General features: G+C 36.9%; 1 protein-coding gene and 1 long non-coding RNA gene across 6 annotated transcripts in view; one reads left to right on the top strand and one right to left on the bottom strand.

Annotated features, from left to right (window-relative positions):
• The window catches only part of LOC126817145 (uncharacterized), a 134,486-nt gene extending 132,162 nt beyond the window's left edge, over nt 1-2,324 (bottom strand). For 2 of the 5 annotated variants that reach the window (XM_050543980.2, XM_056100066.1), the window contains exon 1: nt 1,877-2,322. In XM_050543980.2, coding sequence (XP_050399937.2) covers nt 1,877-1,940 — 64 coding nt within the window. In that variant the 5' untranslated portion in view covers nt 1,941-2,322. Of the gene's footprint in view, nt 1-1,876 lie in introns of all 5 variants that reach the window. The other 3 variants (XM_050543979.2, XM_050543978.2, XM_050543976.2) reach the window with 3 other exon arrangements.
• LOC126817233 (uncharacterized) lies at nt 1,981-26,328 on the top strand. Its single transcript, XR_007678898.2, has 3 exons — nt 1,981-2,057; nt 25,020-25,173; nt 26,258-26,328. It is a non-coding gene; the product is annotated as an uncharacterized LOC126817233 (long non-coding RNA).

Raw genomic sequence — 26,328 nt, 5'->3', positions numbered from 1 at the left:
CTATCAAAATGTGCCTTAGAGCCAGAAGAGCCTTAATCCGGTACTACGTCCTGCACCACCGACAAGAGGAAACCACGCTAAAAACCAAGGAATTTTCTCAGTCAACACCGGGATCCAGCCATGGACATCCTACTCACCGAACCATCGTGGCTCCATCGCTATAAATGAATTTGCAATGATGCAACTAACTAATCTAATTTGTATTACTGTTTAACTTAGCTGTTTAACTTAGGAGTTAGCCGTAATGAAGGTAAACGATTCGTATTACAAAGAAATTTTGAAAAACAACAAATCTAAAATTATATACATTTAAGGAGATGGAGTATATTCTTGTTACGTCAGTTTTTAGAAAAAATGCATATCATTCTATAGTACTTATAGATTATCTATAGTTGCATATTTTTCTTGAATTAAACAATATGTAGAAGGGAATCCTGAGGGTTGTTTGTATGCGTACATCAAATCAATATTGCATCTAGATTTAGTTATATTGAACGATATTTTCTTTAGAATATATATCACAATGTTATACTGCAGCTAGATTTAGTTATATTGAACGGTATTTTCTTTTAAAAATAAATGATACATCACAGTATAGTACCGCAAACATATAGAGGCGACGTCACAATTCAAAACACTGAAATAAATGATTTAAAGCGGTTTGGGTGTATTAGTGTATGCCATCTGAACATTAGTATAGTGTATGTAATATGTATATTTTAATATCGCTGGGTCAGAGCAAAAACATCGTAAGTGACAAATTTTACGAAAACTGTTTTTTGATTGTTTTGGAATTCAAATACCTATATTCACCTTTTTTGGGTATGAAAGGATGAATTTCTTTATTTTTCTCGGAGATATGGCCACCCTCAAAATACGGTATGTGCATAAATATCATATTGGTGAAAGAAAGATCATCGTATCTGACTTGTTTAGAGCAAGAACATGGTAAGTGAGGGAATCTATCCCTCTGACTATAATGTTATAGCTGATATGACGTCACGATTTATGACATCACAGCTACGTTTCCGTGATAACAGATTGGAGGTGATTAAAATAAAGAATTTTTATGCTTATTTTCCTGCAATCTCAGATGAGGATATTGTTGTATATTGTGCTGATAAAAGAAGAGGTGATAAAAATTAAAACCCAAAACCCTATAAAAACTAGGCAAATGTGGACATCAGAAAATGTTAATAGAGGTTATATGCGGGAAAAACCAAGTCATTGATAAGTAAACCTAAAAGAAAACTGATCTGCTAAAACTGGCAGAATATCTACAAAGTGACTGTCGTCATTTCTAGAAATGTATTTCGGTGTTAGCAAGACATGTTAACAATTTCATTTGATTTTTGCATCATTATAGCCTAATTTTAGTAGCCTATGATAAAACTGTATTAGTTCATTCGTAATACTTCCATATTTGCATGAATATATATATATATATATCCACTCATATGGAAAATGACGAGGTAGTATTTAATGATGATTTAAAGGTCACTAAAAGCGCCCCACCCTCCCCAATCACACCATACTCAATTCCCTGTGCTGGTAAGAACACTTACGATGTTTTTGCACTAAACTAATTGAGTGAAAATTAAATTTAATTTAGAGCAAAAACAACTGAAGTGATATTTTGGACAGAATGGGTGTAAATGACTGCAATTCCAAAATTGCACTATAACATTTCAGTTACCCTTAATATCATAAGTCAACTGGAGAAATGTGAAAAATATTGGGAAAAAATTGGATTTACGAGAAAGGTTTCAACCTTTAAAGTCGTTTTTCTCCACAATTTCACTTAGATGTTTTTGCTCTAACCCAACGATATGTACTAGAACAAAATTATGAAAAAATCAAAAAACCTTATACATACCCAAAACCATGCATTGCAGCAATAGTACCGTAACGCGATACGCACTCAATCCGTAAATACTCATTTTATACGGTATTCAATTTACCACTAAAAATTTAATTTTCAGGACAGCAAACAGCCAAAGTATTAGCCGTATATAATGAATAAATTCTAATCCGAAATAAATTTGAAAATAATCCAAGTAAGTCCGTACAATATATTTCTGATGTTTAACGCAGTCAAAATAAATGAATAATTATTTGTCAGTTATCCTCTGTTGCAACTAAAATGATGAAGTATTAAGTATTCACGACAAACGCAAGAACGTGGATGATGTCTTTGGGGCACAAAGCGAATGCTAAGTACATACACGTTAAACGAAGGCTGTGTTGTTCGGAGAGCGAATGAATGCCGACATGTGACTCTCAACCCCTTTGGTAAATATACGTAGTCTAAGCTGCACACATCGTTTTGGCGGTAGTGTAGTAGCAAGCAGCTAGGATAACTATTGTAAACATTACGATTGGAGCAAACAGACACAGGGCCAACTCTGTGGATTTTTTTTTTTTTTTTTTTTTTGTAGACTGGTTAGCCAAAATACAGGTTGTCTGTTTACATTACCAGTCATTTCCGTTATATTTTTTGCAGTCTTAAAAATATACTAAATGGATGAAACCCAGACAAATGAAAACCCTAAACAAACCTAAATACATCGCATTTTTCTTCCACATTATTATGGATCATTATAATTTAATTTGAAATAAATCTGAACATTATGCTGCGGTTGAATTACTAAACACCCTTCTGACTTTTTAGTGACTTTTGAAAAATTCTTGAACCGATCTGAATAGTTTGATACTCCCAATTTGTATTTCCGATCGGCCGAACACTGACCATGATTTCCTAAAAAGCTCATAAAACAAGAACAATATAAACATATTCACAGTCAATACCTTAAGATAATCTTTCTATTGAAAATAAAAAATACAATTTTTCTATCTTAAAAAAAATTATGATACAAATTATATACATTTCTTTGTTTTTGGTTTTTTTTTTTGGTGTTCTGTTTTAGAAACTACAACTTATAATCAATTGCTCTCCTTTCTATGTTCGATCTCTGTGTGTACCATGTTAAAGAATGCAGGTTGGCCTTTTGAATAATCTTTATGTCAATAGTAAAAGCGTCTATTTAAAGGTTATTGTTCACCACCATGAATTACAAACAAAAGCTTAGGAGCTGCAATGTCACACCAATATAGTTTTTGTAGGTGTTATAGAAGACGTTTCTCTAATTAAACCCTACTTGTTACATATACAGTCTTACTGTAGAAAATTCACTATAACAATTTGAGGAAATTAAATTGTATGAATTACCCCACCCCGCCCCCCATTTTCCAGAGGGTAATACTATCGTTAGAGTTTCGTAGGCGTATTATGTCGTCGCTCCTATCCGACTGTTGGCTTTTGACACGCGAACGAGGCTACAGTTTTTAACGGATTTTTTTTTCAAGCATCGGGCCCATTAACAAACGATATTCAGCGTTCCTCGACCATTCGTTCCGGGGTTTTACCATTTTCCCGAAAATCTCGTGAACTAGATAGAAGCTATAGTTTTTAAAAGATTTTTGGATTCTTCCAATGTGACGCATTGAGATCATCATGGGATAACACCCTATCGATAACCAGCATTCCGTTCATTGGCGTTGATTCTTCACTGTTTATTTATTTGTTCTGAAATTAACACTGCATGAATTTTGATACACGTAGGCCCCTTCTACGCAGCGATCGCTTGCAATTAAATCTATGTGAAATCAAACCCCCTTTCTCAAACACCGATAAACTTACTAAAGTGTTTTTTGTACATAAAGATGATGATCTGAAGATTGCATCAACTGTACAAGCAATTATTCAAGCCACATGATTGGACTTGGCATACAGATGTATCACCAGTTTGCTGCGCTTCCAGATTTATTATTGACCCATTACAACGTCATGTGTACTGTTGAACTCGATATGGACTTCACTAAGTACTTTACAATCTTCTCAATATCATGTCACTTTGTTTGTTTTTGTAATACCAAATCTCAAGAACACACTGTTCTTCTAAGATGTGCTTTTATAAAGTTAAGTATATCACGACATAAAAGTTATAACAGCTAGGATTATATGTTCAAGCATAATTCTAATGACAAATAAAACGGCTTCCGGTCTCTCTCAGCACACTTAGCCAGAGCGGCTAACTTCTGGAAACGTTACACTGATAAAAACTTGTGTTGAAACAAAAAAGCTTCTGTCAAATGTTGGAACAACACAAACGTGTGTTGAAACAACCCAACTTGTGTTAAATGTTGAAACAACCCAACTTGTGTTAAATGTTGAAACAACACAACTTGTGTTAAATGTTGAAACAACACAAAACTTGTGTTAAAATTTATGAAACAACACAAACTTTTGTTGAAACTTGTGTGAAAATCTACACATCACTTGTGTTAAAATTTCTGAAACTTGTATAAAATGAATCTCTTGTACATAAACGGAGCGCCCATTGAATAATAAAAAGCACCAAGATTACAGGTTATTAAAAAATAAATGAAATGAAAATATCAGAGAAAATGGCAAATATTATAAATAATATATACAAAATATTTATATACAAGTCATACGCAAGTGTGTGTGTGTGTGTGTGGGGGGGGGGGGGGCACAGTGATTCGGTAAGTAAGGCTTTGGCTCGCTTACATGGACGTCCGTGTACGAATCTGGTGTTGGCCGAGAAATTTCAGCTAGATTTTTCGGTATAGTTCCCCCAGGTCAGTGGTGTAGGACATGACAAGGGACAATATATAGTCGTTCGGATAGTATGGCAAACTTAGGTCCCATATACACATTGCCTTGCACTTGGACAGGCGCTCCTACTCATTGTCATGTACACACGGGGAATCGAAACCACCACCAATGCGTTCACTTTAAAGAACCCTTGACAGTTGAAATATGTAATATAAGAGTAGGTTGGGGGGCAGGGTTACCCTATTAACACAGAAAAGTAGGATATTAAACCCTATTTCATTTCATAAGCAAGGGAAAGTCACCTTAATGTAGGTCAAGGGTTTGTAATTCTGGGTATATTCGATCTACAATTGGTTTCTAGATAATGCCTATTTAATACTTTATGATTTCAAACCAAATTCTAATTGATTTATATGTCACTTTACATGTAATATTATACACAAATTTCTGGATAGAATCAATTGTGTTTGGGAAGGATATTTAACATTAAAAACAAAACAAAAAATATTTAAAAACGGGACAAATGCATTCTTTTCCAGAATTATAAAATAAATTGATGGTTTAACATTCAAAAGGTATGGTTGGGTACTCTCGTTGTTATCGTATGCTAATTATTTTTAGATTATTCACAAATCACTTGTAATATGACTTTGTAGCACTTTTCAGTTTTTGAAAGTATTTCAATTTAGTACATAGTTAATCTTATTAGTGCTTGGTTTGATTGTTATTAAATTTAGATATACAATATATTTGAATTATATATTTTGGGGGGTTTGAGGTAGGGATAATGTGTACGTATAGAAAAATTTAAATAGCTATTTTGTATTTTGTGATTGGGGAGGGGGGGGGGGATTTTGTCATTATATAACACAATTTTCTTAGTACTGGAATTAACTTTTTCTATTAATATTCCAAATGCCTATTTAGTATTAATTTACCCTTTCCTATCATTTTATGACTAAAAAATAATTTAACAAAACAAATTTATTGTTATGGCATTTATCAAACTTTACAGTTTAAACAGAGTAAAAGGAGGGGTGCTGCATGGGAAAGGTTTCTATACTGGGATCTTTTACGTGCACGCCAATGTGTACACGAAACCTCGTTTTTTCGTCCTATCCGAACGACTAGACAGCTGTCCTTGTCAGGCCCTCCGTTCCTGCATCACTAACGAGGGGAAACAACGTCGGAAAATCACGATGAACTATTTCTCGGGAACCCACGACCTTAAGACAAGCGAGCCAGCGTCGTACCCACATAGCCACTGTGGCTCCCCACGGTGGAGACAGTGATATCTACATATCTAGACATAACAATGATTATGTCTGTGCACATACATGTACGTGTACAGTTTTACTAGACTAAACTGAATTTTAGATTCCAAAATAATGAAATGAAATGGAGTTTTATGTCACGTCAGCTCCAGCCTAGCTATATTGCGCCAAACATATTATGGTGAGATTCCAAAATACCACAACAACAGTCTTTTCTATTAGAATTGAACACTACCCTCAAAAAACACCCATCAGAAATCATAGGTGCTCTAATCATCTTTTTCTTTAGCCCTTTCCTCTTCCATAGTTTGTTTTTTTAACTTATTTTATTATATGATCCTTTCCTGGGTGATTTGCTATGGCATCTAATATTGAAACTGAAAAATATAAATTAACCGTTAAAGATACCTTACCATATACAAACTGTGTGATATGAAATTGAAACTAAAATATCTATCAAAAGTTTGTTTCAAATCCTCTAAAAACATTTGAATCCCGAGGAACTACATATATTTAAGCCGTAAAATTCTATTCTAATAACCCTTGTTTGAAATCTGATTGGACTAGCATAGTAATTAGAAGAGAGTCACTGTGGCTGAATGAGTAAGGCGCTGGCTCGCTAGGGATCGCTCTCAATGATGGCCGAGAAAGCTCATCTGGATTTTCCGATGTGGTTTCCCCTTGCCAGAGCTTCAGGGTGGAGGGCCTGACAAGGACGGCTGTCTAGTCGTTTGGGAGGAACAAAAACCCGAGGTCCCTTGTAAAAATTGATATGCACGTAATCGATCCATTGGTAGTTGGAATACCTGTTTTCATTGGCCTAATCGGAGCAGAACAGTAGGACATTAAACCTCATTCCAGTTGGAATTCATTTAAGCAGTTAGATGAAACACCCATCACTGTGTTCACAGTTCAATCGCCAGTTTGTGATACTCTTCCATTTTAGTTTCGTGCATGCCCCATTGTTGATGTTCAGGGAATCCATTTTGTGGATTAGTGCTAATCGGAGTTTAATCTCTGATTAACTTGGTGATGGTATTCTCGAAGACTGTTTAAATTTTGATCTCAAATTAAAATAATCCATAATTACCTAAATCGGACGATTAGACTGCATTTGGGAATATCGACTAAAATCATATTCTCGAACGTTGACTAACTCATAAACTCGGACTAAATTAAATCTAGGATTAATTTAATCTTGGTAGCCTAAAATGTTTTATTCTCGAATGTAGACTAAAATTTAATCAAGGGCTAGTTTAAAGTCTGATTAAGCCTGGAAAATGATACATTTTAATCATTGCTCTTGTCGGGTTTGTAAAAAAATATTATCAATAAAAAATCCAGAGAAATTCTCAAATATTTTATTTTTTATAACAAAAAAACAAAAGTATATTAATATCTGATACTTTCAGGTAAATTGGCTTCTATCAAATATTTTATTATTCATAACAAAAAACAAAAGTATATTAATATCTGATACTTTCAGGTAAATTGGCTTTTATCAAATATTTTATTATTTACAACAAAAAACAGAACAAAAATATAGTATCTGAAGCTTTCAGGTAAATTGGCTTTTATCATCGCTTAAATATATTCTGTCAAATTTTACAAAAAAACAACAAAAAAAAAACAAAACAAAAAAAAAAACTGATACGACTATATATTTTAACAAACGGTTACCATGCAAATAATGGACAATCAGGAGTCATAATCCAGGAAGTTTGGGCCCGATATGCGCAGTAAGGAACCCAGATCTTTGGGATATAAACAGAAGTTTTATCAAAATCAGATAAAAAATGTGACCTCTAGAGAACCTTATTATACTTTTACACTATTTGCCAACGAGGCGCAACCTTTTGTCGGTCAGTTTCGGCCCAACTTTCACAAAATCGAACACAACCGTCATTACTGTGTAACATTGCCATTTTAAACTTTTTTTAAATCGGATAAAAAATGTGACCTCCAGAGAGTCCACAAGCTAAAACGAGACTTTTCTTACAATCAGGTGTCATAATCCAGGAAGGAACGGACCGATATGTTCTAATATCGAAACGAACCGAGATATTTGGGTTATGAATATATATAACTCGTGACTTCTAGAGGGTCCACAAGCTAATTGTCCAAAAGCTAAATGTGACCTCTCCTTTCCGATTCATGCCAATATCAAAAGAAACTGGGATCTTTGGGAAATCAACCTTCAGGTTTCGTCAAAATTGACCTCTAGAGTATACACAAACAAATTGTGGACGGACGGACAGGGGCGACTACAATATACAATATAAAAATTGACTGTTTTATAGGTAGTGCCCTGTCTTAAAAGTTTACATATATAATGGTACATATTATTCATATGACATTACTGAAATGTGTTTGAATTAAATTCCCCCGGCTAAATTTCTTTCATTATTTTCATTTTCATTATCATCAGTATTATCATCCTCATCATTTTCATCATTATTTGGTTCTTGTTCCTTTAACAAAAGGGCAATATTATGCAAAACAGCCAAGGCAATAATGATAACATATGCTGTTTGTAATTTTGTTTTTATCCCAATTTGCATTACTGGAAATCTGCGCTTCCAAATGCCAAACGAACGTTCAATAACTCCTCTTGTTTTAATGTGGCTTTTATTAAATCGCTTCTCTGCTCGAGTAACAGGGTTTGCCATAGGTGTGATCAAATACGGTAGGCATGCATAACCCTGATCACCAAGTAAAATAACTGAAATTTCGTTATTCTGAAAGCGTTCCTTTATATTACTTTCATTAAAAATCCTACTATCACGGGCACTGCCTGGCCATCTTGAGACAATATTAAAAATTTTGCCTTCACTATCACATATAACCTGAGTATTAATAGAAAAAAAAAATCTTCCTATTTATGAATCTAGCTGGATCATCTCCACCAGGATTCGATATATTAATGTGGGTCCCATTTATGACCCCTGCAACATTTGGAAACTGATCAATTTCAGAAAATTTAGCCTTTATACTGTTAGGATCATTTGGAAAATTAATATAATTCGATCTAAGTTCAGCTAATAAAATTGACACTTTCTTAATAACCTTACTCACTGTAGGTTGAGAGACTGTATTTAAAAATCACCAACATTGATTTGAGAAGTGCCAGAAGAAAAATATCTGAGAGCTATGAAAATTTGAATTTCAGAAGATAATGCATTTGAGCGATTTGTTTGTATTTTTAATTGATTTTTAATAAGATTATGAATAAAATTAGCCCCTTCTTTTGAAAATCTAAATCTATTCCTAAATTCCTCATCACTGAATTTATCATAAGGATTTAATCGGTCCCTAAATACTATTTCACGGCGCAATGCTCGCCTATTTAGATGATTTATGCGAACTATGGCTTGATATGCCATTATAATCTAACAAATAATTATAGCATATGAATCAAACAACTTATAGATACAAACCAACTGTAAGTTGAAATTCCCTACATTATTTTAAAAGGATATAAAGTCACAAATGTAAACTATTCACAAATGAATAATATATAATCATACCTGGAACAAGAACAAATATCAAATGATTAAATTAAAATATACACTAAAAATTTCAATCTATATTGTACCAGCAGTAGAGAATGTGACATAGAAAATTAACAAAAAGATATTTAAACAAACGACAATATCAATAACAACATTTTAAATAATAATGAAAGGTAATACAAAAGTCTGATAATATCATGTCTGTTACAAATTTATCAAGTTATGTCTACTCTGAAGTATATGAACTATTAAGTAAATCTAAATATGAAACTTCGTGATCTGAATCCTGGTCACATGAAGTGTGTGAAGATGATCCAGCTTCAGACAATTTTGTCTCTGCAAGTTTTTGGTGTAGATGAAGAAGTTTCATTTTTGCTGAATGTTCCTTTCTAAGAATATCCATTTTCAATGCATGCTCTTCTTCTGAAAGCTTGAGGATAGCTTGCTCAATATCTGGAGTTTTGGTTGATGATGGGGAAAATGATTTCATCTTTTTGGTGCTACCACCTTCATCTGTTTGGGCCTTTTCCTACAATTGACAGAAATTCCAAAAATTACAAAGAGTTACATACGGTAATAACGTGAAATGAAATGAAATGGAGTTTACTGTTTAATATGCCATACCATGTGCTATGAGTGAAATTTCGCCTAGGCAGCGGCACTATAGCCTACTCTTATATTGAATTCCAAATGCCAAGGGATCTTTTACGTGCACGCCAATGTATACAAAGGACCTAGTTTTTGTCTCATCCGAAAGACTAGACAGAAATCCTTGCCAGGCCTTCCGCCCTGCACCACTGACAAGGGAAATCCCGATGAACTTCCTCGGCCAAGGCAGGGATCGAACACGCGACCTCCAGACTGGCGATCCAGCGCCTTACCCACCTTTATATAATAGCCATGGCTGACAAAACATTTTGTGAACAACAGAGATAGAAAATTGAATGTTTAAATTCATAATCCGAAGGGACGTAAAGAGCACATTCAGATCAAAACACACACCAAAAATAACTGCGAACTGTTGTTGTCAAAGACAGTGGTATAAAGTGTCCCAGGAAGAGTAAGCACACGCGTCCCCCGCTGCTGTTGTTAAGAATAGATTAAATTAAGTGCAGGAGTGTCGTACCACAGGCTTGTAAAACCATTTAAAACAAATGTAAAACACATATGTATGAAAACAAAGGAAATGGATCCGGCCGTGAGCGATCCACGGCCTTAGTGGCCAAATTTAAAGCCTAGACGCATTGACGACAGAAACAAGACCAATTTAAAAAAAATAAGACCCAGCTATTTGTCATATTGTATTGTGGCGGGCCTGTAGCCAGCCTTTATGGTCAGGGGAGATGGTGCAGATTCATTCAGTGGGGGGGGGGGGGGTGTTCACATTGCTACTCTTCTATGAACAATTCTCGATTAGATTTTGCCAATGGGGAGGGAGGGGGGCAAATTCTTTCTAGGTAGTAGGGGTCAACTGGCATGTATTGTGGGTATTAATTCTGAGGTATATAAATGATTTTAATCATTTTCAGTAAGCATGATTAGGAAAAATATGTTTGAATATGTTGGACTGGAAAAACATAACACAGTGCAAACGTGGTTTACCTGTCTGGGGCTTGCATTTGTAAACGTCGATTGTTTTCATTTTTCCCTGAATGATGAGATAGTTCACTATTTTTCTGTAAATTTCCATCTTCAGTATCTTTATCTTGTAGGCCTACATCATAAACCATAATCTCATTTTCTACAATAGGCATATCTTCTTCTATGTCACTTTCTTTATTTTCATTATCAGCTGTTAATTGTATGGGGTCTATCTGTTCTTTATCTTGACCTGATAAATCATAAGGATTGGTATATTGTTGAAATTCTTTTGGTATAAATTCAAAATAAATTCGTTGTGTAAGATGGGATAAATCATAAGGACCTCCGCCAGTCTTTTACTTTCTTTTTTGTATTCTTGATATTCTTTTTTTGCAGCATTTTTAATGCGCTTCCGCAATTCCTTCATTCGTTTTACCTCTCTGTATCCTTGAGACACTGTAAACTGTTCATGGATTTTCCTCCAGACCGCCTCTTTCCGTTTTGTGACATTACCGTCTGTCCTTTTATCTTCTACATCCTTTATATGTAATTCAATCAAGTCGAGTGAACATTCCTTTTCTTCAGGAGTCCTGTCAAGGGCCCTTAACATCATTGACAAAAACTCAAAACCATTGATTAACTAATCTTTGATTAGAGATAATCTCTTGTTTATGGTACATTGGCCAAGGAAGATTATGTCGAGTTTTAATCATTGACTAATTTAGGCAGCGTTCGAGAATATGGGCCTTTTTTTATATGCAAATATCATATTTAAAATAAGCCATACTTTTCGATATGGGTGGTGGGTGTCTAGTGGTTTAACGCATGCATGTGAACTCACAAAGTCTGCCATTGAGTCAAGTGGTATGGAGAAGTAGGGGAGGTTTTTTTTTTTAACGTGCCTGCATGTGCGTGTCTACGCTGCGGTTTTCTTCAAGGCGTAAGGTCGGAACACCGTCAGCCATTCTGATGAGAGACGGGTAGTGTTTCGTTTTATAACCGTAAGGACGAATTCATTTGTGGGGCATGACGTCACATTCATGGAGTGGGGTATAACGTGACGTCAAAGTGCTTAGGATAACGTGACGCAACGTTATGCATCTTAGGGTGTACGTTGGAGGCTAAATATATAGACGTTATGCAACGTTATACAACGCATGTGCCACGTTATACAACGTAGGGTGTACGATATCGAACGTTTAATTGATGGCGTCACGAAATAAGGGGGATGAAAGGGACGCGACGCGACAGGTTTGGACACTTTAAGATGGGTTTCTCTCTACGACCCGTCGACAGAAGATACAGCAGATTGTTTAGGACCGAATCGCCATGTGTGGAAATAGACTTTTTTGAGGACTGGACCCACGTTCTGGTCATAGATGTGCACGACACCTTTGAGAAAATTCGCCGAACCTTTGGACGCCAGAGAAAGTGACTATGTTAGAATCGCCATTAGTCACCCAGGACTCAAAACACCCATCTGGTTACCGTCCCATGAGCATCGACTGTTAAAAGCCGAAGACGTTTTACAGAAAGTGGTTGCCGTGTTACTGAGTAATGAAGAATTTCGACTGGACCAGCGTATGTCCATGAGTATCTGTCACGCGTCCCTTCCCGATGGCAGAGGTAGCGGTGGAACAAACGCGAAAAAGAGACACTGTGCTAATTTCGACGAGTATTTAAAGAAAAAGAGATGTCTCGTCACCATCAAGAATACCGACGAATTGTGTTTCCAGCGAGCCATTGTCGTCGCCCGTCACTATGCGAATAAACATGACACCCCTGAATGGGAAAGACAAAAGAAGAGATTAATCAACAACACAGGACCCCGAACATGACGGACGAGGAAAACGGAGGCTCTCATCGAGGCCGTCGGTGGAGCCAGGCAAGCCTGCACCTGGGTGGAAACGTGGGAACTGTATACCAAGTATTTGGGAGAACAAGGATACCAACTCTCGGGCCATCTTCGGTAAGGCGATCTATCGGGGAACAAAATACGTCACCGGAACACCAAAACACCTGAACTTGTATTTACACGACAGACATTACGACGTCATCTCGTCCATGCCCGCTTTTGTGGAAAGGTCGTATTTTTGCGATACCTATCAGGTGGGATACAATGGTGCCGAGAAACATTCGTTTCGTGTCACGTCATGTGCCAAGGATGCAAGAAAGTGAGTCCACCCTGTCCACGCGATCCCAATACAAAGACTTGTCACCGATGTCATCGCGTTATGAGCCGCCAGTGTTTCGACAATCACCTCGCCACCCGTTCCAGAGCCAAGTGCAGTATTATGTCATCGCTGGAAGAAATGCGAAAAGTGCCAGAAGGAGTGGGACGTCATCAAAGCCAAGCCAAATTTGGAAGAACACCGATGCGGAGAATATGAGTGCTCCATCTGCCGATAGTAGCACATGGCCGAAAAACAGTTTTGTTACATTCAACCGCTAAAATCACCCATCGGCATGAACGGAGACAGGAAGGCACAAATCAACAAACAGCAGAAGACAACGTCTTCTTTGACATTGAATGCCAGCAATATTCCGGTTATACACATTCCCAATCTATGTGTCCTACAGGCGTGCTGTCACTTTGGCATCGACGACCAAGAACCCTGCGAGCACTGCGACCAATATTGGAATCACCAGCGGGACATTGTTTTTAAAGGCCAAGACACGCTGGACGATGTGGGAAAATGGTTTTTACAACTGGCTGCTCACGGTACGGTGGAAAGCGGCCGGAAAAAATGACAATCACGAAACAAGTCCCGTGATCGCCGTGGCTCACAACTTCAAAGGTTACGATGGACTGCTGATTTTACAGACGCTGCACAAACATTCCCTGGCGCAACCCGAAGTAATTATGAATGGTGGGAAAGCGATGACGATCACTGTCGGCACGGTAAAATATATCGATTCTCTCAACTTTTTACCTATGCCTTTGCGGGACATGCCCAAGACCTTCGGCCTGCAAGAACTCAAGAAAGGTTATTTCCCACATCACCGTTTACGATCCAGATGGCATGAGTGTATCGGAACGAGAGAAATTTCACGAGTGGTATGAACAGCACAGTAACGACATCTTTGATTTTCGCCAGGAAATTCTCGCGACGTGGATATCTTGCGCCGGTGTTGTGGCGTGTTTCGCGAGATATTCCTCACGGACACGGGAATCGATCCCTTTGAGAAGAGCCTGACCCTGGACTCCGCCTGTAGCCGCGTGCTAAGCACGCACTACTTAAAGAAAGACACCCTCGTCGCCATTCCTCGAGCCCTGATGCAAGAGCCGAAACCCGGTAAAGACTGGCATCGCTTCCAGTGATTCGATGGTTGGAATGGTGTAGCACCATGGGTCGTTTGTCAGACGTGGCGAGCGGTCAACGCTAAACCCGGTCGCCACGTCCGACGTATAACCAATGCGTCGTTTCTTACTACATATTCAGGAACAGCTTATGATCGTCTAGTATTGTCTCGGACCGCATTTGTTTCTTATTTTCATCTTAGGACTTTAAATATTGTGTATTTATCTGCCACGCATTCAGTTTATGGTTACACACAGTAACAGCAATACCACATTTTATATTAAGCACTGCTACACATAGGTTACAAAGTTGCAAGCATAATGAAGTCATTCTCTCTAACCCGCTCTCATGCAGACTCGGCGAGTCTGCTGATGGAAATTCCTACATCTTCTCTCCACGAGAACTACATGGCTGTCTACCCTAGAGGGCACACTCTATAAATTATATATACCCTACAGGGCACACTCTATAAATTATATATTCCCAGATTCACACCCATTAATTATTCTATTGGCTAATTATGATGTAATTAATCACGTGATTGGTCACTCTTGGAGAAGATGAAATAGTAACTTTCCTATCACGTGCTTTTAGAATTTATCCTTGAAAAATGCAAATGACCAACATGATTACTAAACTCTAACTGCGTTAACGTATCTAAACAACCAGCATACTTCCTCTATTTTTGGTTATGAACTTAGAATCAATTATTTGTGAAGATAACGATATTGTTTCAGCCCTCATATTTGTATATCCCTATTCTTTAGCCCCCATGTCCTATTATTGTCACATTATTTCATAAACAATTTTAATTTGCGTTTCAGAATTAACTTATACCACAGCTAATATTTTGACAATGGAGAATACAAATAAAACATATGTATTTATCAAATTATAAATCATATCCTCTGGTGCACTTACATTTGCCTAATGTTATTTCGCATAAATTACCAAATAATATTACAACGGGAACAACACTGACAGACCATGGCAGCTTTTTGAAACCAGACTCCTCTACCAAACATTCGACACACCTGTAACGGCAGTAAATGCCGAGTCGGACCTTACAGTTTGGATGGTATGGACACGACTACTGGCACGGTGTTCGAATTACACGGGTGTGCCTTTCACGGTGTCCCAAATGTTTTCCGGGCCCCGTCCAAGACGTCCAAAATAAACATCCCTACGATCCATCTCTCAGTATGAGAGACTTGTACTAGAAGACCCAGGAACGTCAGCGTCGACCCCAGGAGCAGTACGGTATTCAGACCATGTGGAAGTGTGAGATGGAAGAAGAGCGACGCCATGATCCCGAGATGGACGAATTTCTGAGAGGATTGGAAGATCAGCAATGACCCGCCTCCAAATCTCTGATGCCCCGCGACGCTTTCTTCGGTGGAAGAACCAATGCCATCCAACTGTTGGTCAACGAGTCGGTCGAAGACATGCGCTACATCGACGTGGTGTCTCTCTACCCAAACATCTGCAAGTACGGTACGTTTCCCATCAAGGAACCCACGATCGTCACACAGTCCGATCAGGACCAGTGGCAGCAATACGAAGGGTTGATCCAGTGTTCGGTCTTACCGCCTCGTGGCCTGTACCACCCGGGGCCCTGTGTCGTAGCTGCATCGACAAACACATGCAACAAGAGGAGATTGCCGAATACTAAACTTGTGATCACACCGACGAACAGCGAGCCTGGGTCTGTACGTTTGTCACCCTAGAACTGAAGAAAGCGGTGGCCCTGGAAACAATTCAGCACCTACGATCCCGAGGCCAAAACGGGAGGTCTGTTTACCGGTTACATCAACCACTACCTGAAGAAGAAGATGGAAAGTAGCGGTTATCCCGACAACTGTCACACAGAAGAAGACAAGACCCGCTTCGTGAACGACGTGTACGACACCGAAAGTATTCGCTTGAACCCCTCGTCGACAAAACCAAACCAAGGTATGCGGGCGTTTAGTAAGCTTCAACTCAACACAGCATTGGGGAAATTCGGACAGAGAGACAACTTTCCCAAGACCGAATACATTACGGAGCCCAGCGCCTACTTTGAGAAATTGTTGAACGTGACCCGGACCGTGCGAATTGTGCAGTTAGTCAACAATAACATGGTATTGTAGGAAACGCTGAAAAGAGAAGAACTCGTCGCACCATGCCCGATCACCAACGTGGTTATCGCGGCCTTTGTCACCGTCCAGGCCCGGTTGAAACTCTATTCCGTCTTGGAAAAGTTAGGGGAGCGTATATGTTATTTTGACACCGATAGTGTCATCTACCAATACCACTCCACGTCAGTTTGGGCCAGTGGAAGAACGAGCTACCCGAGAATGTAACTATTCGGGAATTTGTTAGCGGAGGTCCGAAGAATTACGCGTACCGCCAGAGCGGTGGAAAAACCGTGTGTAGAGTCCGGGGTTTCACCCTGAATTATCGTGCCTCCCAACAATTAAACTACGGCACCATGAAGGAGAAAGTACGACACGTCAATCAAAACCTACCTCTCGTCATCTCCAATCCGTTCAACATTTCCAGATCACGTGGTCGATGTCTTTGGACACGCCCCGATAACAAAAAGTATAAAATCGTGTACGACAAGCGTTTCTTTCAATTCAATGACCAACCGATCAACACTTACCCCTACGGATACTGACTTGCGTGTCTCAGGACGATTGCGAACGAACAGAGAAGATGACGAATCGGCAGAAAATACGGATATGATCGAGAAACTAAGACGGCTGCAAGTAAGAGCACCCCAGTCAGAGATACCATTCGTGTCTGGGTCTAGGCGTGTCTTCCCTAACGGGCCTACCCCCACATCCCGTCAACGATTACAATCACCACCTCGGGGTGGACGAGCCAAAACTAAAAGACATCGATAGCGTGCTAGGCAGTATGATGGACGATCCACGGGATCGGGTCAAGAAGTGGGAGGACAAACATCGATGGCGGGAAGACGTCGACGAAGCCTTGAAAAAGTTCTGGAGTGTGGTTCCGGGATTTAAGACGGCGTTGATCAAACGCCAAGACGAGTTCCCTTTTTCTCGAAAACGACGCCTACGATTTTTCTTAAACTTTTTTTTACTCAAATTCCTATCGGTGGTCTAGAGTATCAATCCAAAAATAAAAACATTGAAATAATATAGCTGGTCCAGAAATGGCCTCAATCTTTGAAAAAAGTTGAAAAATCGTCAAATTATTGAAAATACTCTTTTATTTATCTTCTTTTCAAAAAATACTCAATGGATGTTTCTGATACTTCTGTGACCTTAAGTTAAGTATCCACTTAACTCATTAAAGTTATCCCGACAATGAGCCAAAAACCGGAAGTAGTCGAAAAAATATCCGATATTTTGAAAAAAATATCATAAAAAGTAAAAACAAAATGGTGCTCTAGCGAAAAAAGGGATTACTACGCCAGATGTCATCGAATCAAAACAAATAAGGTAACGATGGGTTGCTTTAATAATGGGCTATTATTTGACATCCAAATGATACAAATGCAATGGTTAGGTAATAGATTATGGGACGCCGAAAATGTAGTATTTTCCTTTTTAGAGCCTATTCAGACGCTTTTAACTCCAAAACTACATTTATGATTTCTTTTCTTAAACTTCTGTTACTCAAGAGTCCTATAAGTCCAGATTAGATGAACACCAATTTCTTGTCTGCGATATCAGTTAGGTGGAAACGTACGCCAAGTAAAACTATTTCACACACAGAGCGTTCTTAATTAATTTATGGCTCCTGGCATCCAAATGGTACAAATTCGCTTGTTAGGCAATATTTTATGGGACGCTGAAAATCTAGTATTTTCCTTTTTGGAGCCTATTCAGACACTTTTATCTCGAAAACTACTCTTATTTCCTTTCTTAAACTTCTGTTACTTAGAGTCCTAACGGTGGTCTAGGGTGTGAATCCAAATTTAAAAGCCTAAATATAGTATAAATGGTCCAAAAAGGGCCACAATCTTTGAAAAAAAGTCAAAAAATCGTTATATTACTAAGAAACTTTTATTGGTATGAGAGAGGTAAGTAGTCCTAAACAAAATGACATTAGACTACCAATTATTTACTAAATATCGTTAAATATCTTATAATGACCCTTTAATTTCCCTTTTAAAGAGTGTCCAATGGATCTTTCTGAAACTTCTGGTACAGGAAGTTAAGTTCCCAAACCACTTGATAAATCTATCCCGACAATGATAAGTAACCCGGCAGTAGTGGAAAGAATATCCTATATTTTGAAAACATAAACAGTAAAAAAGTGGAAACCCTTGCGAAAATCATGATTCACCGTCGGGTGTTACCGGATCAATGCAACTAAAGTATCGTTTAGTAGCTCGATAAATGGACTATTGTATGAGACTCTTCCTGTCTGATATCTGAAAGCCGGTTCATTGCTGCTTGCAGGTCTAGTTAAGCTTTCATATGTATTATGTATGAAAGTTTATTGTTTCTGTTAAGATTATTATTTTTTTTTTGTGTATTTTCTGCAAAACGGATTTCTCAGAATCTAACCATAGGATCTTTCTAAAACTTTGACCTACCCCCGAAAAAATTGGGTGCGACTGTGGATTAAATATATTTTTAAAACGTTTTACGAATCCGAAATCACCGAAATTTACGAAAGAAAAAATTGACCTACATACCTATAACTCTGTGACTATTAGACCTATTTTACTAATTCTTTATTCTTTGAGTACCTTGGAAAAAATCAATTTCATCTGCAATTTCAGATTTTCGAATTTCGAAAATTCGTCGCTGAAATGTGAAATATCGTCAAGGCTTTTTTGATATTTTACATACAGACAAGGGAATTATATTTTCCGAATCCTTGAAGGAAAGCCCATAAAATGTAGGAATCAGAATTTTGATTTCTGGCAAATGATGGACGACATTTTGAATTTTGAATGAAAAATATTGAAAAATCCACATTAATGGGCTTGAAAACATACACAATTGGTCGTGGCTTAAAGAATCTGTCTCCTATTACCGAAATTAGCCTGGCTCATGGTCGAATGTTTGGAATTTGAATATTTCAAAAATTCGAATTTCGCCTTTGATGTTTTCCGTGCTGACAAGGTGTTTTTGTGTTTTGTCCCCAAATCGGATTTCTCAGAATCTAACCATAGGATCTTTCTGAAACCTTTACCACCCAAAAAAAAAAAAAAAAAATTGGCGGTGGCTGTTGATTAGATATATTTTCGAATCCGAAATCACCGAATTTTAGAAACCAATGCATTTGACCTACATTTCTGTAACTATGTGACTATTTGACCTATTTTACTAATTAATTTTTCTTTGAGTAGCTTGAAACATTTACTTCAAATCTGCAATTTCGAATTTTCGAATTTCGAATATTCGTCGCTGTGATTTTGAACCGGAAGTTGATATGAACTTGACAACTTCTTTAATAGTTGCACAATGTTCATGAAATTTAGTATGTACGTAGAGCTTACCGATGCGACCTGACAGGCGTCATTAGAAATTTTCTAAATTATCTCCCCTTGATATATATATATATATATATAATTTTAGAAACCAATGCATTTGACCTACATTTCTGTAACTATGTGACTATTTGACCTATTTTACTAATTAATTTTTCTTTGAGTAGCTTGAAACATTTACTTCAAATCTGCAATTTCGGATTTTCGAATTTCGAATATTCGTCGCTGTGATTTTGACCCGGAAGTTGAGATGAACTTGACAACTTCTTTAATAGTTGCACAATGTTCATGAAATTTAGTATGTACGTAGAGCTTACCGATGCGACCTGACAGGCGTCATTAGAAATTTTCTAAATTATCTCCCCTTGATATATATATATATAATTAAAATAAAACTAAATTTTTATGCTAACGTTTTCACCGCGATAGCGGCTCTTCAGAGGCATTTATTTATGCTAACGTTTTCACCGCGAAAGCGGCTCTTCGGGCATTTATTAAACAATGTTTATGATGCCTGAAGAGCCGCTATCGTGGTGAAAATGTTAGCATAAAAATGTAGTTTTATTTTGCCATCTTTAATTTCAATTATATATTACCAAAGAGCAGCTTTAAATAACTATTCTACTATATAATTTTTAATCGTTACACCCCCAGTGTTCAAACAGCCCAGGTAGAAGAATAGAGATATTGCAAGTTTATAGAGATCGACAAATAAATTTGACGACAATGTCGTAAACAGAGTTAATGCCGAAAGGCGTTTATCTTGTAAGATTAAATAAATGGGGTTTGGCGTCTTACTTTTCTTCCCCAATTGGGCTAATGAAGACGGTCGTTTATTTTGCTGTGAAGGCATATTTGAATTGACAAATAAATAGACGAGGATGATAATGTGAACAGGGCTAACCCCAAGGGGCGTTGCTATTGTAAGGACGGGTAAAATAGGGTTTAAGATTCTACTTTTCTGGCCCAGTTGGGTTAATGAGAAGGGGCTTCTAGTTTGTAGTGAAGGCGTATTTTTTTAAAAAAAGTGAATTTCTGCAAATATAAATGCCCTAGCCCCCCCCCCCCCCATGACAATCATGTTACATTATTTGTAACGGCCATTTGTCTGGAATCCATCAAAATGTGTCTTTTAAAATTGCCATAAGGGTATCGAAAATAAAAGGAAATGGGGTTTAATGTCCTACTGTTCTGCTCCTACTGGGCTAATGTACCGAAATCTAACTGTCAAGGGATCTTTTATGTGCACGCCAGTATATACACAGGACCACATTTTTTGTCCGATGGGATTGATGCTTCTAGAGTGAAAATAATTCATTTGAGTAAATAACAGTTACCCCTAAAATTAATATCCCATTTTTTTTTGTCTACATGACGTCATCAATTGACACCAGTGAAAATAAAGCGCTACGCTGCAGCTGTTTATAAGGAAGTCGTCCCTCTTTTTCAATAATAAAAAATTAATGCTGGTGAGTGTGATGTAGGGTTTTGATTGTTAGCTGAGACTACAGATACCTGTTTTGTCCCATTGGGAAAACTGCATTTTTATACCTTTTACAATTCGCGTAGATCTCTGAAACTATAACAGATAGAGTTCTGAATATTGATTTGTCCCATGTGTTAAACAGTTTGTTACTTATAACTATCGCGAAAGATGTAAACCTTTAACGTGCAAGAAAATTGAAATGAAAATCGGCCCTAATTATGTCAATTCTCGACCGATTTTCGAAAAAGTTATATTTTTGTACAGCGGGTATATTACGGATGTGATTACGGTCGAATTGAGATACCATGCCGTTTTCAGTTTTTCTTAAAAATTTACGGAAATTTTTATTTCTTGGAATTTTGAGTTTTCAATTACATATTTGGATTGCCGGCGTCTGCCCGATTCTACCGATCTAAGATTATTACGTTGTGAATTGTTCAACTTTATTTTTCAATTCCCTTCTATTGTAATGCGCATGCAAAGAACATGTCAATATCTGAGTTATACTGTTTTCTAACAGCCACCATAAATTCCTGTCCTGCGTAGTCTGTATATAATATACGGTTTTCTAAATATGCCTTGGATGGTAGCCACAATACGACAATTTTTGTTTTGTATTTTTCACCATCTTGTTCATAAGGTAAATGTAATTTTTCAGATACCTGATGACATTTATACTTATTGTTTCAATAGATTATAATAATCCCTTTTGCAGTTAATATGAAAGCTTTGATATCTGCTATACAGATCTAGTTAACCTTTCATATGTATTACATATGAAAGCTTATTGTTTCTGTTAAGATTAATATTATTAGGCTTTTAGACTTTCGTCTGAAAGCCTATTGAGATTAGTAAAAATTGTTATTATTATTTTTTTTTCGCCTGTAACAGATAGCGATCTGGGACCTAATTTTCTATTCGGAAACCATGTGGTGGCTACTTGATCGACTAACTTTGTAACTTCTGCGCAGTCCGGAAGTGGTCGAATTTGGTACGGTGCCCAAAAATCAGAAACTGGCCGTAGTTTTGTCAATTATTTTCCTATTTTCAAACAAATTACATTACCGGAAACACTGATTCTTTTCCGGAACAATAGCAGTTGAATATTTCGAAATTTCGAAACTTTGTCGTTGACTTATATCGTTCGAAAATGGCAAAGATGTCGTTACGAGATGTAGCAGGATCGATGGACGACGGACTATCCACCTTTCCAGGTCGTGGGTTGAACCAAAAGTTTATTTACAATACACAAGAACAAAACAGCCAATTATTTACAGAAAGAAGAACAAGTAGAAGATAAGAGCACTGAAATAATAATAAAACTAAATTAGCAAACACATATATATACAAAAGGATATAGCTTAGATATAGCTTCTAATAACTAATAGCTAGTAATATAGAGATATATTGCCTATTACAGGTAATAGTAATGGAGCATTTATAAATATTATACATAAATAACATATAACAAATTGAGAAACTAACTTAAACTAGAAACATACCCTGATAAAGGTGCTCTTAAGAAATGAAGAATTATAAAGCTAATGTATGATGAAAACCATATATACATGTACAAAAGAGCGAAACACTAAGTTAGTGAATTCGGTGTTGTGGAATGCAATGATGTATCCAAGATGGAGATGCAAGAAAAAGTGACCAAAGGTGAAACAGGATGTTAGTACAGTATCTAAGTTACCGATTACTACTCACTCCAAATAAGGTGGAAACTACAGATGACATAGAAAAGCAAGACTACAAGCTATATGAAGTGTCTAGTTGAACAAGACTATTAAAGAACTGAGTTAACTCACTAAATAAACTAAGACCATACACAGGATGAAAGAGGCTACTTCTTAATACTAAATATATAACAACTGACAACCAAATATACATTACTACAGAGACAATTTTTGTTAATTTTCAAAATATTCAAATTTCACCTACATTTGTGTATACCTGATGTCGATCCGATTCCAGTAATATAAGTTCTATTCAGAGTTATCGCCCTTTTTTCGATTTTTTTTCGAATTTTATGACCATTTTGTATCCAACTTTTTTTTTTTTACGGCTAAACCGATGTTTTTGACACTTCTGGAGCATGAAGTCATATGACCATAGCAAGGAATAAAGCAATTTCAACAATGATCCGTAGACCGCAAGTAGCCGAAATAATGTCCGATATGTTGAAAACAACACAAACAAAAGGATACTTTTGAAAATAAACGCGATTTCTCCGTCCGATATCACCGGATTAAACCAATTAAGACAGGGTTGAGTGGCCCGATGAATGGGCTATCGTGTGATACCCAATGCATAGGGATACTATGACCAGGCAGCAAAATATGGCACGCTAAAAATGAAGTATTTTCTGATTTGGAGCGTTTTTGGACGCCTTTATCTCAAACACTTAACCTACAATTTTTCTTTAACTTTCTCTACCGAGAGTCCATTCGATAGTCTTGTGCATGAAGCCATCCATAAAAAAGGGACTGAAAATCGAAAAAAGTCGAAAAATCGTGAAATTTTGGAAAATGTTCTATTACTTTATTATTTAAACAGATTTTTACAAAAAGGCAACACGTTCAGATAGCGCTGACCTTAAAACAATTCTAACGATGTATTGAAATATTGAAAATTAATTTTTGCATTTTTGGCACTTTTGAACATAGGATTTCTCAAGGGCATTTTATCTGATCAGATAATGTAAAATATTATTACAGAGCCCTGCGACTATTTAATTACCAAAACCGGTTATCAAAACTATCCCGACAATAATCTCCATACCGGAAGTATTCAAAAAATTAAAAACAACGTTAAAAAAAATTGGCGCTCTTACGAAAAAATTGATATCTCCGTCAGATGTTATCGGACCGAAAGAACTGAAGTGTCTTAGACAGCGTCATTAATGGACTATTATATGACATCCGAATTCTACGATTTCGAGGGTTAGAAAATAAATTATGGTACGCCGTAAATCTATAATTTTCCGTTTTGGAGCGTTTTGAGACGCCCTTTTCTCGAAAACGACACCTACGAATCCATAACAAAAAGCATTTCAATCTTTGAAAAAAAGTTGAAAAATCCCTAAATTACCGAAAATGCTCTTCTATTTTTCTTTGTTTTGAAAACAGCTCAATGATGTTTCTGAAACTTCTGGTACAGAAAGTTAAGTTCCCATACAACTTGTTAAATCTATCCAGACAATGATCCGTAAACCGGAAGTAGTCGAAAAAATATTCGATATTTTGAGAAAATGCAGTAAAAAATTGGTACTCTTGCAAAAATCGCGATTTCTTAGCCGGGTTTCACTGAATCAAAACAACTAAAGTATCGTTTGGTAGCTCGATGAATGGGCTATTGTGTGACACACTTCCTGTCTGATTCCTGAAAGCCGGTTCAGTGCTGCTTGCAGGGTTATTTAGGCTTTCAGACTTTGTCTGAAAGACTATTGTTTTTACTAAAATTATTTTTATTATTATTATTATTATTAGCCTTTCAGACTTATTATTATTATTAGCCTTTGTCTGAAAGACTATTGTTTTTACTAAAATTATTATTTCTTTTACTAAAATTATTATAGCTTTCCATGATGTCATAAGGGGGATATCCTCAAGTGTTGTCGCAAATAAATAAATAAGTAATGTCAACGGGAATGTGAAAGGAAATGGGGATTAATATGACTTGGATTACCACACAATTATTTCAAACTTATTAATAACATTCTAGACAGTCCGTCTTAGGTCTAATTAGCTAGATCTCTATTTTAGATCTATCTATTGTCATTGACTACATGTATGTCCTCGAGTTCGAACAGTGTGAGTTTTTTCCTTCGATTGACAAGTCTAATTAACCGTGGTACGAATTGAAGGAGAAAATGAAAATAGAGACTTATCAAGAAATGGCAAAGCTGTTATTGGACAGGTAGGCCTAATTTGCAAAAAAAATATTATCATGAGAATCTAACTTTAGCTTATTATTACCATTGGATTGGAATGGGAAACGTCTCGTTTTGAAAAATATTACTGTTTATAAATATTATGTCTTTATAAAACGTGGGGATCACGGTGGCTATTTGGGTAAGACGCTGGCTCGCTAGCCTGGTGGTCGGGTGTGCGATCCTTGCATTTACCGAGAAAGTTCATCCAGAATTTCCGACGTGGTTCCCCCTTGGCATTGATGCAGGACAGAGGTCCCGTGTATACATTGGCCTGCACGTAAAAGATCCCTTTACAGTTGCAATTCGATATAAGAGTAGGTCGTAGTGCCGCTGTCCAGGCAAAATTTTCACTCATAGCACACTGTATGGCGTATGCCCGTCTTCATTAGCTCAGTTCGGAGCAGAACAGTAGGACGTTAAACTCCATTTCATTTTATAAAAGATGTGAAATATTGTTTCTATATCTTTACCATTGTTTAAATCGCTAATATTTGGGACCTAGAAATTGACACAAATGGGTCGCAACGTTTATAATAATGTAATATATGTGTACATATAAACTGATTTACAATTTACATTCACTCATTTCTGTTTTTACTGTAAATTCTAATCAGTTATGTTCGACGAATTGTCCCAGAAGTATCAATGGGACGGCAATCTATTTATTACCCAGGCTCTCCACCTAAGAATATGCGGTCACCGCCCTGACTTGTGGACTATGTCTAGCTCTCTTATTTGAGTCCTTTGTTACAAATGGTAAACATGTAAAATGTTCATTTTGTCTTAAATATTGGATGTCAGAAGCCCATCTTTTCCCAGTAAAATCACAACATCAATGTCGATTTAAATTGACAAATAATTTGTGTCATACCTTGGATGATATTGGGTTAGAGACTTAGCAACTGTACTTTAATCTAGATGGTTGAATATCTCATATGAGCTATGGTTTATTAGTAACCTGAATTTAAATTTAATTATAGTAAGGTTTTCTTTTACTATCTTGTATAATAACTAATATTAACAGACAATTTTTTGATGAATGACTGGTGAATGTATTTATTTTTTCAGCTATTAGGGGAATTTGTGTGCCTTCAAATGCTGGAGCACTGCATGTTTCAGAACTATCATCCATTCATGGC

Source organism: Patella vulgata, chromosome 4 (assembly GCF_932274485.2).
Source record: "Patella vulgata chromosome 4, xgPatVulg1.2, whole genome shotgun sequence".
In the NCBI taxonomy this organism is placed as follows: Eukaryota; Metazoa; Mollusca; class Gastropoda; family Patellidae; genus Patella; species Patella vulgata.
The sequence above is the reverse complement of the archived record's forward strand: the minus strand, read 5'-3'. Positions and strand labels throughout refer to the sequence as shown.